We start from the raw sequence: 16435 nt of genomic DNA, 5'->3' as shown, positions 1-16435 counted from the left end.
ATTATATCAACCCTATCAAAAAAAATATTAAACTGAAAATTAAATTTAAAATTGGATACATAAAATATATCCATACCGAGACAAAGTCACATAATACCCCAAATGAATGATCATATACCTGGGGACTAAGCTTTATTCAAAAAAGAGTTTGTGTCCCATTCAACATTAATTCCCCATGGTTGATACGACTGAAGCTTATAGACTAATACGTTTCGATTTGCGAAAACCCTCTAGTCAGAGCTCCACCTCTCCAAGGAGGAATATAACTATCGATCACCAAAAAACTAGTACCTTCAGGGTTACAATTGTGATGTTCCCTGTAGTGTCTTAGAACCGTAGGTTTAGTATTTCCACTTTTTATTTTGGCGATATGTTCCCCTACTCTAATTGAAAAGGTGCGAGCAGTGCGTCCAATGTATTGCTTGCCACATGGACACGTTACCAAATAAGCAACATATCGTGTGGCACACGTGTGAAATCCTTTCATTGGATATACGCGATTAGTGACAGTAGAACTGAACTCCAATGTTTTGGACCTTCCATTTATATTGTGGCAACATACAAAACATGTTTTGCAAGGATAGTACCCCTTCAGATTATGGAAAAAAGAAGGGCGAACAGGTAGATTCATTATATTTGGAACAATTTTACTTGTGAAGGTACTCCCCTAAATGTAACTTTAGCATGTTCCGGTATTAGGGGACGTAAAACCTTGTCCATTCTAAGGACATTTGTTCAATATAGTTTTAATATCCTTGTGTTGCACTGAGTATGAAGTTAGAATTGCCCATTTGTAGGAGTTATCTTGATCTCTTGGAAGGCGATCTAATAACAAGTACCTCTATCTGTCTTCAAAACATCTTGATATTGTAATTGTACAGACATTGGATCATACCTCTTATCCAAAATTTTTTTAGTCAAGGTCGAAACCGTTTTTTTAAAAAATCTCGGTGTCCGTACAATTCCTACGGAGTCTTAGGAATTGACTTCTTGGAACAGCTTTAAGCCACGATTGATGGTGGCAGCTATCTACAGGGATAAATCTATTTCTGTCGGTTGGCTTAAAAAAAAAACTTTGAAACTTGAATTGCCCTGAGTTGATCTCGATTTCTAAATCCAAAAAGTGTTCCTTAGTGGAAGTAGACTTGTAAGTCAAGGAAATACCTCAATCATTTGAATTTATTATAGAAAAAAAAAAGGAACTCAGAGATTCAGGGCTGCCATCCCAGAGGAGGAAGATGTCGTCTATATACCTGGGCCATAGGACCAGGGAGGAACCTCCCTCACGACAGACGACATCCTCTAGTGGGAGCACTTGGCCATGAACAAATTGGCGAGGCTGGGGGCCTATAATGGTGCTAAAAACTTCACCAACATGGCCGGTGCTATCCAGCCCAATTCTGCCAATCAAAGACCTGTACAGACTCCTAAAGGAAGAGGTCGACAGCCCAAGAATGACCCCCCACCATACTATAGGAATAGAAACCCGAGCTCACGTACCCCCTCTCAAAACTATGGGGGTGTTGGGAATAACCCTAATATAAGGGGTGGAAGAGGTAATTTTAGAGGCAATCAGCGTGACGCTAAAGCTCACCACCAGAGAGAACAGGAATGCTATTCACAATATAATTCCCCTTCTCAATATACTGACTACCCAGCCCCCCACAATACACAGATGCGACTCTATAATCATCCTTACATTACTACTCATAATAGATTTGCTCCCTTACAGGACACATATAATGATGATTATCATCACTATATGGGAGGATGACTATAAACAACCATCGTATAGACATAGTCAATACGATCATAATTCCTATGTCAATCAGGTTTTTCAGCAGGACACACAGGTACGAAAAAGGGCTCCAGACCCAAAAGAGGCCGCAGAGGGGGCCAGCGAGTTCAAAGGCATTATCGAAAAAAGAACTTGTCATTTTGGATAAAGGCCTCAAGTTTGCCCCTCCGAAGAGATTGGACAAGTTCCATAGTTTTATTGATGTTCATAAATGTATTAGGAAAGTAAACATACAAAAAAGATACCTTGCGTCCAATCCCTGTGAGAGGTAAGCGGGAGCCGCCACTTCAGGCACGGTACACTCGGGATTGTCCAATCTTTTGTTCAATCCCCCCATCCCCGTTGCCCCGGCAGTCAATATTTTCAAAGACCTTGTTCTCAGCGATTTGGCTCAATTACCCATTAAGAAACCCTATAGTCATCCTTCGTTCCAAGCTGGCCTTAAATCACTTAGTGAAAATAAAGACATTGTTATACGCCCCGCCGACAAAGGTGGAGGCATGGTTGTCCTGGATAGGATAGACTATGAGCGAGAGATGTATAGGATCCTTGGGGATACAGAAACATACAAGGCACTACTTATCAACCCTACGAATAATTTTAGAGATAAATTAGAGGATTTACTCGAAAAAGGATATCAAATGAACATTTTAAACAAGAAAGAGATTTTATTTAGCACAGAGAATTCCCATTATGTATTTTTTTCCCAAAATACACAAAAATCCCATTCATTCCCCAGGTTGCCCCATTAGAAGCGGTATAGATCCGGTCATGTCAAGAATAGGCTGCTATATTGACTTCTTTTTACAGCTGCTAGTAAAACGCATTCCTTTGTACCTTGGGGATATGGGTCACACTATTAAATTACTAGAAGGGATATACAGGGTGATTATTTATTGGCTACGGCAGATGTGGCCTTGTTATATACCTGTATTCCCCATACTTTAAGCATTGAAGCTGTCAAACACTTCCTGAATAAAGATGTTTCTATTACACAAATGCAGTGCAATTATATTATCGAATTGCTTGAATTTGCGATGAAACATAACTATTTTTGGTTTGACCGTAAATTCTTTATCCAACAGAGAGGCGTGGCTATGGGGGCTAAGTTTGCCCCCAGCCTCGCCAATTTGTTTATGGCCAAGTGGGAGGAGGATGTCTATCATGAGGGAGGTTCCTCCCAGGCCCTATGGCCCAGGTATATAGACTACATCCTCCTCCTCTGGGATGGCAGCCTTGAATCTGAGTTCCTTTTTTTCTATATTAAATTCAAATGATCGAGGTATTTCCTTGACTTACGAGTCTACTTCCACTAAGGTACACTTTTTGGATTTAGAAATCAAGATTAACTTAGGGCAATTCAATTAAAGTTTCAAACTTTTTTTGAGCCAACCGACAGAAATGGATTTATCCCTGTAGATAGCTGCCACCATCAATCGTGGCTTAAAGCTGTTCCAAGAAGTCAGTCACTAAGACTCTGTAGGAATTGTACGGATACAGAGATTTTTAAAAAACAGGCTTCGACCTTGACTAAAAAAATTTTTGGATAAGGGGTACGATCCAATGTCTGTACAATTACAATATCAAGATGTTTTGAAGACAGATAGAGGTTCCTTGTTATTGGATCGTCCTCCAAGAGATCAAGATAACTCCTACAAATGGGCAATTCTAATTTCATACTCAGTGCAACACAAGGATATTAAAACTATATTGAACAAGCATTGTAATGTTCTTAGAATGGACAAGGTTTTACGTCCCCTAATACCGGAACACGCTAAAGTTACATTTAGTGTACCTTCACTGCAAAGTAAAATTGCTCCAAATATAATGAATCCACCTGTTCGCCCTTCTTTTTTTCCATAACCTGAAGGGGTACTATCCTTGCAAAAAATGGTGTTGTATGTTGCCACAATATAAATGGAAGGTCCAAAACATTGGAATTCAGTTCTACTGTCACTAATCGTGTATATCCGATTAAAGGATTTCACATGTGTGCCACACGATATGTTGTTTATTTGATAAGAGTCCATGTGGCAAGCAATATATTGGACGCACTACTCGTACCTTTTCAATTAGAGTAGGGGAACATATCGCCAAAATAAAAAGTGGGGATACTAAACATACGGTTCCAAAACACTACAGGGAACGTCACAATTGTAACCCTGAAGGTACTAGCTTTTTGGTGATCGATAGTTATATTCCTTCTTGGAGAGGTGGAGCTCTGACTAGAGGGGTTTAGCAACTCGAAACGTATTAGATCTATGAGCTCCAATCGTATCAACCATGGGGAATTAATGTTGAATGGTACATAAACGCCGATGCTCTCCCTGCAGGAATTTCCCAGAATCCTTTCCCCTTCTTCCTCTAATTGGCTTACTTCACCTCTGACAGAACTGTGTACAGAACCTGTCCTCTAATTATTTCTCAGAAAGAGACTTTCTGCAATTTTCAAATATGCGAAGAGGGCTGAGGCCTCTGTATGGTGGGAAGATGCTCTAATTATAACTTCTCCTACAGTGAACATTATTTCCACTTTAGATTTCTTTAGAAATGCAGTATTTGCATGCAGTGGTTTCTTTCATTTTTTAAAGCGTCAAGCCGTCACTACAGTCAAATCCAACAAGCAGTGACTGAACGAGTATGTGAGTAATGGAAACAGTGGTGTGTAGTCACCCATAGTAGCCAAACTCCTATCACATGAAGATAATCAGAATAAACTGCTGCATCAACAGTCCGGTTACTATACACAGCTGTTTTGTGCTAGCTGAGCTTAAGCCCCGGTTCACACTGCCGCAACTTGTCATGCGACTAGAGAGTTCAAAGTCGCATGACAATTCAGGCCACATTAACTACAATGGAACCATTATAATCGGTGCGACGCAATTCTCTCCAACTTAGAAAAAGGATCCTGCACTACTTTTGGTGCAACTTCAATACGACTTGCATTGACTTCTGTTAACTACTTGCCGCCCGCCCACCGTCAAATGACGGCGGGACGGTGCGGCTCTCATTCTGGGATGACTTCATGATAGCGTCCCAAAACAGCCACTCTCGCGCGCTGTGTTGCTCGGACATGGCGCGACCCCGATCTCTGTAAAGAGCCGTGGCCGCAGCTCTTTAACCATGTGATCGGCTGTGTCCAATCATAGCGGGTCACATGTAAACACGGAGATGCCGGTAGAGTGTGTGGCGAGGAGAGCTGATGAGCGGCATCTCTTTGCAGGGAACAACAAAACATGTAATCAGGGAACTGATCATCAGTGCCCTGATTACAATATAGTGCCACCATGTCACCAATCAGTGCCAGCAATTAGTGCCCAGTGCCCACCAGTGCCAGCAATCAGTGCCCACCAGTGCCCACAATCAGTGCCCATTAGTGATGCCCAGTGCCAGCCCAAGACATTGTGCTGCCTGGTACCAAGAATGAAATGCTGCCCCACCCCCCCCCAAAAAAAAAAAAAAAAAAGAAAAAAAAAAAATCACGTCCACCATAATGCCCCCACATCCATTATTTTATATCATGGTAACTAAAGTGAACCTGTCATGGCTCTATACATGTAAAGGAGTATAAAGAGAACCTGTAAAAATACAAACCGCAGAGGTGATCAAATACCACCAAAAGAAAGCTCTATTTGTGGGAAAGAAAGGACGTAAATTTTGTTTGGTTGCAACGTCGCACGACCGCGCAATTGTCAGTTAAAGCAACGCAGTGTCATATCGCAAAAAAAATGATTGAAGTGCAATATTTATATTATTACATTGTTATATAAAATAAAATAGTTCAACTCATAATACAGAATCAGTGGGAGCCCCGAGCGTGTCACTTGCCAACGTCACCTGCCTTCAGATGCGGATTGTCACTTGCCACGGTGCCACCTGCCACACATTGCGGATTGCCACCTTGCCACCTGCCTCTCATTGTGGATTGTCACTTGCCACGACGTTACCTGCCTCACATTGCGGATTGTCACTTGCCACGGCGCCACCTGCCACACATTGCGGATTGTCACAACGCCACCTGCCACACATTGCAGATTGTCACTTGCCACGACTCCACCTGCCACACATTGCGGATTGTCACTTGCCACAATGCCACCCACCACACATTGCGGATTGCCACGATGCCACCTGTCTCACATTGCGGATTGTCACTTGCCACAACGTCACCTGCCACACATTGCGGATTGTCACTTGCCACAGCCCCACCTGCCACACATTGCGGATTGTCACTTGCCACAACTCCACCTGCCACACATTGCGGATTGTCACTTGCCACGGCGCCACTTGCCACACACTGCGGATTGTTACTTGTCACAACGTCACCCGACACATTGCAGATTGCCACTACTCCACCTGCCACACATTGCGGATTGTCACTTGCCACGACACCACCTGCCACACATTGTGGATTGTCACTTGCCACGACACCACCTGCCACACATTGTGGATTGTCACTTGCCACTACTGCTGATCCCACTGTAAAGAGCCCGTTGTTCTGCCGAAAAAGGTCCCCCATCGCATAGTGTCCGCCCTGTACTGCACATGCGCAGTACGGAGGACAAAGGAGACGCCGAAAGTCTCCGAACATCAACAGCGGGAGCGTGTGTCACAATGTACTCTGAAGCGCAGGCGCCGTGGAGAGCTCATGAACAGCTGTTCATGTTCGGAGACTTTCGGTGTCTCCTTTGTCCTCCGTCCAGCGCAGTACAGGGCGGACAGTATCCGATGGAGGACCTTTCTCGGCGGATCCTCCCAGTGGGATCCGCAGCGGAGCAGGCAGAACGGGCTGGTTGGCGGGCGGCAATATGACGCCCCCCATGTGCTGCCTGGAATCATGGCTCCATCGGGTCCCATGGTAGGGCCGGCCCTGGTGATGCCAGTCAGTGCTGCCTATCAATGCTGCCCATCACTGCTGTCCATCAATGCCCATCAGTGTCGCCCATTAGTGCGGCATATTAGTGCCTCCTCATCAGTGCCCATAAGTGCCACATTATCAATGCCCACCAGTTCAGCCCACCAGTGCCGCCTCAACAGTGCATATCAGTGAAGGAGAAAAAATTACTTATTTACAAAATTTACTGACAGAAACGAAGTAAAAAATATTTTTTATTTTCAAAATTGTTGGTCTTTTTTTTTTTTTTTTTTAAAGTAAAAAATAACTGAGCAGTGAATAAATACCACCAAAAGAAAGCTCTTTTTGTGTGAAGAAAAGTCTAATCTGGGTACAATGTAGCATGACCGCGCAATTGTCATTCAAAGTGCGACAACGCTGAAAGCTGAAAATTGGCCTGGGCAGGAAGGGTGTGTAAGCGCCCTGTAGGCAAGTGGTTAAAGAAGTCATATGCATGCCGCGATGAAGTTGCGCAGGGATGTCGGAATTCGATATTGTGGCAGTGTGAACTCTAAGGCTAAAGGAAAGAAGAAGTTCACTTAAAAAAAAATAAGAAATAAAAAATTAATATATAATCGGGCAGCAGCTGCAGCATTGGGAACATGTTCCACCCTAAAAATGGGTGGAACATATAACATGTTCCCAAAAGGTGAAACCTATCCTTTAAGTGAAACTAAAGTCTGGTTTAAAAAAAAAAATAAAAAATTCTATTCAAGTATGTATTTTCTTCTTTTGTTCTACCCCTCCAAATTGTTGATCTGCCTTTCTTTTACATCAGGGGTCTCCAAACTTTCTAAGCAAAGGGCCAGGTTACGGTTCTTCAAACTTTAGGGGGGCCGGACTGTGACCATCGCGAGTAGAAAAGGTCCTGACGTCAGTGGGGAAAAAACAACTTTGGCGTCAGTGGGAGGAATGGTGCCCCAGCGTTGGCGTCAGTGGGAGGAATGGTGCCCCAGCGTTGGCGTCAGTGGGAGGAATGGTGCCCCAGCATTGGCGTCAGTGGGAGGAATGGTGCCCCAGCATTGGCGTCAGTGGGAGGAATGGTGCCCCAGCATTGGCGTCAGTGGGAGGAATGGTGCCCCAGCGTTGGTGTCATTCAACTCAATTTTTGGTGTCATTGGGAAGAATTGTGCCCTTCATTGGTGTCAGTAGGGGGGAATTATACCCCATTGTTGGTATCAGTGGATGAAATAACGCCCCAAGGGCTGAATAAAAGCAAGCGGAGGGCCGCAGTTTGGAGACCACTGTGTTGGAGGGTGGCTACGTTCATACTCCATGGCCCCCACTGTATGTCAAAAATAGCCACCCTCTTTAACTCACTACCAAGATAGTCTAGGGGCTATGGGATTTGCAGTGTGCACAGAGTAACACACACAAACGCAACTAATGTGCAAAGCTTGTTCAAAACAAACAAAAGCGAAGAGAAAAAAAAAAAAAAAGGGAGAGGCAAAAAAACAAAAACAAAAAAAAAACACAAGGAATTTCTTGAAAAATAGATTACAGAGCCAGAGCAGTGGATGTGTATGGATTATTTTTGGGAGAATAAGGATATTGTTTAGTGTTACTTTAAAGAGAAAGAAAAGCCTAAGTCTAACTACTTATCTTGCTTAATCCGTATGAAAAAAAAAAAAAAAAAAAAAAATCTGTGTATACTTTTTTTTTTTTTTTTTTTCTCCTTTATTGAATTTATTTCAGCAGTTAATATACAAAACAATACAAAAGAGAAAAGAAAGAAAAAAGAGAGCTCCAGAAACATCTACTGTAGATGAGTAGTGTGACAGACTCACCCGGGATAGAGGCTGTTGGAGGGGACTGAATGCAAGCCTCTTGCCGACCGATTATGGGCCCTGGCATTTGGGGGAACGGTGCTCTTTTTGAGCTGTATGCCTGGGGACTCTTGAGGTGGTACTACTGTGGATTCGGGTCCTGGTCCCCCAGGACACACAGACTCTGGGGACCCCGTGTATGCCATATGGGAAATGGTGACTTGGAGGGTATGTCTTGGATTGCTTAAAATGGGACAGTAATATTTATCCCCAATATCTCCCAGGATATATATGTAAAGACTATTATTGGTTTGTTTGATTCTGAACTCAACATGTTAATTGAGTGAGCTGATCACATTAGCCTCCAGGACTGGCTAGGAGACAAACAGTCTACTCCTACTATAAGTGTTGATGACTAGGCTGAGAGGGGGGAGAACACTGTTTGTATTGTTAATTGTAATTAGCTCCTGCTATTGTGAAAATGTCCTGTGGTTGTACTTATGATAATGTATAATGTACTGTGTAAAGCTCGGTGACCACAAGTCTGGGCAAGAGGTCATGTTAGTAAACTAGCTCATGTTAATTAGGTTAATTAGGTTACAGGTGTATTGTTAGAGTAATATGAGCAGGAGTTATGCAATGTATTACTGTATAAAAGAGCCTGTATTCCTGTCAATAAAGAGAGATTCCTGTTTGAACTTACATACAGCCTGCCTGGTGTTTGTTCTGAGCTATCACAACTGGGTTAGAACGGCACATAGCTGTAGTTCTAATCCCAGGGCATCGGATGACCAAACAATCAGATGTTGCGATCTGCAATCTGATTCTATAGAGGAGAGGAGTGTCGGGAGAGTGGAACCGAGCGAGCAGGGGCTCGTTACATTGAGTAGTAACACAAATAGAATGTCATAAAATTAGGTAACAGAATAAACCGCCAAACAGCAAGCCAGGGGGACCATATTTTATAGAATTTTTGTACACAACTCCGATGTTGGTATGCCAGTTTTTCTCTTTCAAGAGCTTTTTGAACCATATTATACCATTGAAGAAATAAGTGTATACTTATTTTTAATCCGGTTCAGTCACGTGATCCTACAGCTCCAGCTTAGGGAGTGCTAGACCAGCGGTCGCCAACTGGTGGTCTATGGACCATGAGAAAATTTTGGTGGTCCGCAGGGTTTTCTACTGCAAATCAACATTGTGGCGAACGTATGCCAGTTGTTGTTTCCAGTGTTGTTCTCAATGCGTGGGAGCAGGGAGCTCAAGCACATGGCTGGATAAAGAGGGCAATCACATTGAAACGGACCACCTGTCCATTTCCATCCGATGCCATTCAATCAGATCCACCAAACGGATGGAAAACTGGACCACCATCCGTCTGTCTTTGGTAGACAGGATCAAATCAGATGGAGGCGGGTGTCAGCGGATATGTGTCAGTGGACATCCGCCGCTCCATAGAGGACAATGCAGTGTCCGACAGATGACAGATGGACCTGATCGGACTGCTTGTGTGAAAGGGGCTTTTCTTTCACTTTAAATGGTTGGTTCACCTTCATCTTTACCAAAAAGCTGCCTATGCAGATAAGAGGCGTCTGTAGACAGCTGTGACCAAAGTTGAATAATGCCCTTGCTATAGGTATAGGCCATTTATGTACCCCAAAGCCTGACTGAAAAACCCCTAGGATGTTGCTAAGAGACACCTAGTGTTACTGTACACTTTTGCCATGAAAGGAGTGAGCTCTCAAACACCGAACTCAAAGCTACTGCATCGGGGGAGAGAAAGGGCATGTGGGGTTGTTTGAATCAGAGAAGGAGCTTGCGCCTGTGATAGTAGGGGCTGAAAAATAACTGCTAGGTTTCTCTTAGCAACGTCCTAGGAGCTTTCCAGTCAGGCTTCATGAGGCAAGTAAATGACCTATAGCAAGTGCATTTATTCAACTTTTAGTCAGCACTGCACAGTTTGTTTTTTTTTATCTACAGACACCCCTTATCAGCATAGGCAGTTTTCAGGTAAAGGTGAACTAACCCTTTAAAGTGGGCGGTTTCTTGGTAAAGATGAACTATGCCTTTAAGCACTGAAATCCACTGTAAATCCCACTTCTACATAGCCGTGGTTACACAGCTACTTGTAGTAAAAGTTAGCAGAATAGAAACTGGGAGTCACAATGATATAAGCCTATGGGCGTAACACTATGGTTACCATTTCTCAGAAAATGGAACATTTGTCTATACAGGTTTCTTTTCATACACGTGAGCAGCTCCAAATTTCTGTACACAGTTCCCACCATGGGGCAATTTTTTTTTCCTTCTCCTCGATTGTGTGTTTTGATGAATTTTCTATAGAATGCAATGGGAGATGCATTTTTAGTGCGCTTCTGAAAAGCGCACCAGAGATGCAGCATGCAGGGACACATTTTTCATACTTTAGTTATTATTTACTAAAACACAACAAAAAGGGATCGGTGTGAAAGGGGCCTTACACTACCAGACAATTGTGTTGATGAAGCCATGTCAAGGTATAAACAATAACAAGGTGCATGCACAAAGCCATAAGACATCATCTGTGGGGAGAAAAAAATCCCTCCCTCCGAGATCTTGTAAGATGTGAAAACGAGACGTAGCCCTCCAAGGGGGCAGCTGGTTACATCAACAGTGCCCTGGAATGTCCAGGAGGTGGTATCATAATTTTGAAGCATCAACAAAAATATTATTTTACTTAGGACTAGGAGATATTCTGAAATCAGCATGGAGAGCTGCATGCACTGGAGATTTTTATTTGGAGGAGGGGGAAGGCGACCTCCAAGGATTTTTTTATACTAAAGAGGAATTACTCATAAAAGATTGATGTCAAGGTTACAAAGTGTTATTCCTGGGGTGAAGAACACCTCTAGAATTAAAGCTGTTCATTCTCTGCATTAAAGTAAAAAAAAAAAAAATTCTGGGTGCAGCTTACCCCTAGCCCCCCTCCCACAGCCAAAGCTTATACTAACCTGAGCCCCATCTCAATCCAGTGATGTGCCTGAGAGCAGTGGCTCTCCTAGGTTTCTCTCTTCTCATTGGCTCAATAGCAGTGGGAGATCACAGAGGCAGGGCCAAGCCGCGCTGTGTGTGTGTGAATGGACAATATCCATTCACAGGAGCGTGGCTCGGGAGTGAGCCTGCTTGAATGCCCCCATAGCAAGAGGCTTGCTATTGGGGGAACTCACAAGGGGGGGTAGCCAGGATCGCCGGTAGGGGAACCCAAAAACAAGAGGATCAGGGCTGCTCTGTGCAAAACCATTGCACAAAGCAGGCAAGTATAACATGCGTTTTTATTTAACACACAACCTTTACAATAACTTTAAAGTAGCGCTATAGGCAAACATTTTTTTTTTCCATTTTGGATAGAGTATGTGCGATTTTATAATCCGATAATTTTGGATAATATGTGCGATCACAATACGTCACTGGATTAGCAAGATTACTCCCATCTTGTAAGATATTTGGACTTGTGTTTGCTGCCACTGATTGTAATCAAAGGATTTCACTTATTTGTACGACTAGGAATTCCCTAGTCATCATACAAATAAGTGAAATAATCAGCCCCCCCAGCCCAGTCTGCTCCATAAAACTGGCCCTACACTAAAAGTGTAGGGTAAGCAGGTGGGGACTCTTTTCGTGTGGGAGCCGGGAGGAGGCTGTTTTTTTTTTTTACGGGGGGGGGGGGGCTTTCTTGCTGCCCCCCTCCAAAGTGCCGGCCTAGGCCAAGATACAGTGTTGAGGCACCTTCTACAAAAGGTGCAAAGGACAATGCAATGAATGCTGCACAGAATCATTCATATGCACCTACAGCCTGATCTAACAAAGCTCTGTAACTGAACCTACCTGACTCTTACAGCAATACACATACAAATACTGTGATATTTTCCCGAGTTCCAAAGCAGCCTTACTATGTAGGAGATTCTCCAACAAACTGGAAAACCATCTCCCTGTACAACATCAGAAATGACCCGCTCATCCCAAAATTATACTGGAAGCATTGCTTGATTTCATCAGGCCATTTAAAGCCAACCATAGGAAGGGAATAGACGGGTAGATGGGGAGGTAAGATACTGGCCTAGCATGGAAAAGAAGAAAGGTAACAGCGCTCTCTGCAGGGACAACTCAATCCATACACCAGGTCCACTCACAGGTGCCGAGGCTCGATGTGTCCCAACACACTTCAATGCAACAATAGTAAGAAGAGCCGGTGTTCTGCCGAGAAAGTTCCTCTCGGCGGATAAGGACCCCCATCTACTGCGCAGTAGGAACCAGCGGAAACAGCCGAAGCGAAATACAGAAGAAATCAGCTGTACACGACGCCTGTAAGGGGGCCCCTCGCGGGCTCGCTTCGCTCGCCACGCTTCGGGCACGGCCTCGCTGCGCTCGGCACTTTTTTATTCCCCCTCTAGGTCCACTTGGATGGAGGGGCTTCAGCCTGGACCTAGGGCGCAGGCGCCGTGTACAGCTGATTGAAGATTTTCATCTTCGGCTGTTTTTGGCGGCTGCTGGTCATTCGTACTGCGCAAGCGCAGCGCTTGCGCAGTACAGGGGGGAACTTTTCCGCCGAGGGAACTTTCTCGGCAAGACACCGGCAAAACTGTAATCCTTGAAGTGTCGTTTATTGGTACATCAGAGTGACAATAAAACAAAGCTAGCCTAGGCCGCATTCAGCCACAATGAAAAAAACTTACTTACAAGTAAACAAGGACAACGTGATTCAATTCCAAAATGTTAAGAATGCACGATATAGCACCCTATAATAAAGCCTAAATTCAATCAATACTTTTTTTTTTTTTTTAAATGTTGGCTAAAATGGGAAAGTGCCCATGTTTCTGTACAATTTTGTTTTCTGTGTGACACCATTAAGTAGATTTTGCTTCAATTCCTGTTCCTGTGACACCCATACAAAAAAATTGGGGTGGAGTTCTCATTAGAACAGGAAGGCACAGACAACAATAATATGTTATTAGATGTTGTAACCCTTACAAAAATGTGTTTTTGAATGTGTCCTTAAGGAGAGATTTTCTGTTATCCTGTCCGGATAGGCGAGACAAATATGGCAAATAAAACAAACAGGCTCAAACCTTTACTGCTCCATCCAATACAAAATTAGACGTTTCAGCAGGAGTTAGGATTTTATCCCTATAAAAAGGACCAACCAATTAAGTTGGTTATCTGGCTGTACATACCACAACTTGCTATTGCCATTACTACATGACCTTGTCTTCTAACTTTTACTCACCACATAATTGGGGCATTTCCATTTTCCAGGTGAGAGAAGTTGGTCCGTCATCACCCACACAAAGGGGGTCTACGAGGTGTCCCCCGAACCACCCACGAGCGCTCTCAGAGGCGCTGTACGCTGAGCCGACATGCACGCAGCTGCTGTGAAGAGCAACTTTGAAAAAAGTAAAGCTTTACTGCAAACCGCCCACTGTGCAGATGTGTCAAGAGAAGGTTCACAGCTTCAGTTTTGCAATTAGTCTGACATGCTGTAAGACTTCCTTCCTATTGTCGCAGTTCAGACAGAGTGAAGTGTGTATCAGATGGGTACAAAGCAAGGGGAACTTCTCTAAAGAAGATGGGAACAGCTTCATAGAAATGTATACAGACATGTACTGGTATACAGGATGCCCCTAGGGACAGAAAAGTCATCATTCTTAGAAAAAAAAATGCTATTACAAAGTGCTTAACATATTTCCTTCATAATTAAAGCACAGCTATGATGTAACCCTGTACCAAACAGCCTAGAAATCTATGTAAATGTATACCCTGCCCTTACTGCTCATCAGGATCAGCAAGGAAAGCTTTCATTACACCATTGGAGTTGAAGTCTTCTTCTGGGTAGTGGAGTTGAACTATATCTAAAGCCATTTTAAATTTTGTATAAAGGAATAGTTGATACCATTGTCAGTTTGCTGTCTGTGTCCGATTTCCCTTCACTTCCTGTTATTTAGACACAACAGGGAGCGAGTAGAAACCTCTATAAAAGTACAGTGTGAACCCACACTAGGCACAGTTTACTTGTTCCATGCACGAGCAAAGGTGTCTCCCCTTACCCGCTAGCCATTGTGCCAGGCCCAGGCACACTTACATCATCACCTCTACCAGTGATCCATAGGAGTTCCACATATGGGGCACACTTAGCGATCAACAGATTTGTACCATGCCTCGAGTTCAATTGAACTGTGCCCGAGGCCTCCTCTTCAGGAGGACCAGGGCACCGTATCCTGAACCAGAAGCAATCATGGTAAGGAGCCATCACATTTGTCAACTGAACTCCAAACTGGACTTTGGAGGTCAAAGTACTCTGGCACTGTATGGATCACCTAGTGTGAATACGTCCTTTAGACATCGGTCTATGAAAAGCTCGGCCCTCAAAATATTCACTCAGTAGGCCTATTCTGGTGACAACTGTATTTTGGATTTCCTATCACTTTCTATGTTGATGACAGCGGAAGAAATCTGACAGGGCTTTCATCACTTCCAAATCTATCTATGCAAAAGTAAAAAAAAAAAAAAAAAAGAGAAGAAGGATTTGGAAATACTTATTTTCTGGACAGAACAGATTATACTCGATTTATACTAATGGCCATTGTCGCTGGGACTGAAACTAATGTAGAGAGGAAGTTGGGGCCATCCAAGTGTCACAGAGCACGGTTTAACCACCTGCTGACCACACACAGTAAAATATACTGCAAGTGGGTGGCAGGTGCAGGCACAATCGTGTACCTGTACATCAGCCCTTTCTTCCGGGTTCGGTGGCGCACATGTGCGAGCCCCCTGCCGACAGCATAAGTTTGGCAGCTGATTTCAAGCAATGATTGAAGTCACCAAATCGGCTGTGTCCAATCACACACAGTTCTGTGTTTACAAAAAAGCAGAGCTCTGTGTACAGGGAACAACGATATGGCTGTTTCTTTTCCCTGCAAAGCAGGGAGAAGAAACAGCCAGATAGTAAAGCAGCACACATTACACATCATTAGGCACACAGTTAAAGCCTTGATTGCCCCTAGATATTAACCCCTTCCCAGCCAGTCCAGTGTCAATAGTACAGTATCAGTGTACAGTATTATCACCAATCACTGTAGTGTCACTAGCGACGTCAGTGTCAGTTAGTGGCCTTCTCAGATAGTGTCTGTTAGCGCAAGATTGCCCGCCACCCTATCACAGTCCCAATCTCACCTAATGATTTATGTTCATTTGTGTCTGGAGTTGGACTTTAACTAATTTTTGCTGATACAGCTGGCTGTACACACCTCCACCAAGCTATATGGATAGAATGATTAAAATGTAACCTGTACAGAGATGTATTTCTAGGAAATCACTATTCCAGCGGGATCGTACTGCTCCATTTCTGCCCATCAGACTTCATCAAAGATTCATTTTACTCGCTTCCTCTGGTCTTTTATCGTTTACAGGATGGGCGATATGCATGTTTACAAGACATACCCCCCAATTACTGTCATCGTGTCTTCTGCTACAGACATAAGGGATTGTCTTCCTGCTTCGGATTAAATGTCAAACTTCTCCCGGAACAAAAAAGGGCACAATGACATAAAATGCTGCCCTGTTAGTGTCCGGACTCCTCCATTGATGTAATGCTACATTTTACAAAGGAACCGCAGTAGATGCTGTGACCTTGCCACTGATACCTTGGGGACACGTGCCAGTACCTATGACACATTCTGTCTGGCTAGGAGACATGCCTACCATACATGTGTGACATATGATCACATGACCAAGTCCAGGCAAGGAAGGGTATCCTGGTTCTAACCGTGTACTGATTCACCATCCACAATAACTGCTCAGTGCTCTCTAGATTATGAAAGGTTTACAGTGGGTAGTAAAGTGAAGCAGCCCAGTCCCCGTCTACAATCTGCACCACTCACCCACCTAATATTTTTAGGTCTTCTTTCACATAAACCAGCCTATAACATATGTGGTCCTTCTAGTGTC

At 43.7% G+C, this 16435-nt stretch overlaps 1 protein-coding gene across 3 annotated transcripts in view; it reads right to left on the bottom strand.

Annotated features, from left to right (window-relative positions):
* Positions 1–16435, bottom strand: part of SPATA13 (spermatogenesis associated 13) — a 149109-nt gene that overhangs the window by 102686 nt on the left and 29988 nt on the right. The window contains exon 1 of one of the 3 annotated variants that reach the window (XM_073613429.1): positions 13719–13893. The exons of the other annotated variants lie outside the window; for them this stretch is intronic. Within the exon in view, the coding sequence (XP_073469530.1) occupies positions 13719–13769 (51 nt within the window). The 5' untranslated portion in view covers positions 13770–13893. Of the gene's footprint in view, positions 1–13718; positions 13894–16435 lie in introns of those variants that run through there. 3 annotated transcript variants of the gene reach the window in all.

Source organism: Aquarana catesbeiana, linkage group LG02, assembly GCF_042186555.1.
Source record: "Aquarana catesbeiana isolate 2022-GZ linkage group LG02, ASM4218655v1, whole genome shotgun sequence".
NCBI classification, from domain to species: domain Eukaryota; kingdom Metazoa; phylum Chordata; class Amphibia; order Anura; family Ranidae; genus Aquarana; species Aquarana catesbeiana.
The sequence above is the reverse complement of the archived record's forward strand: the minus strand, read 5'-3'. Positions and strand labels throughout refer to the sequence as shown.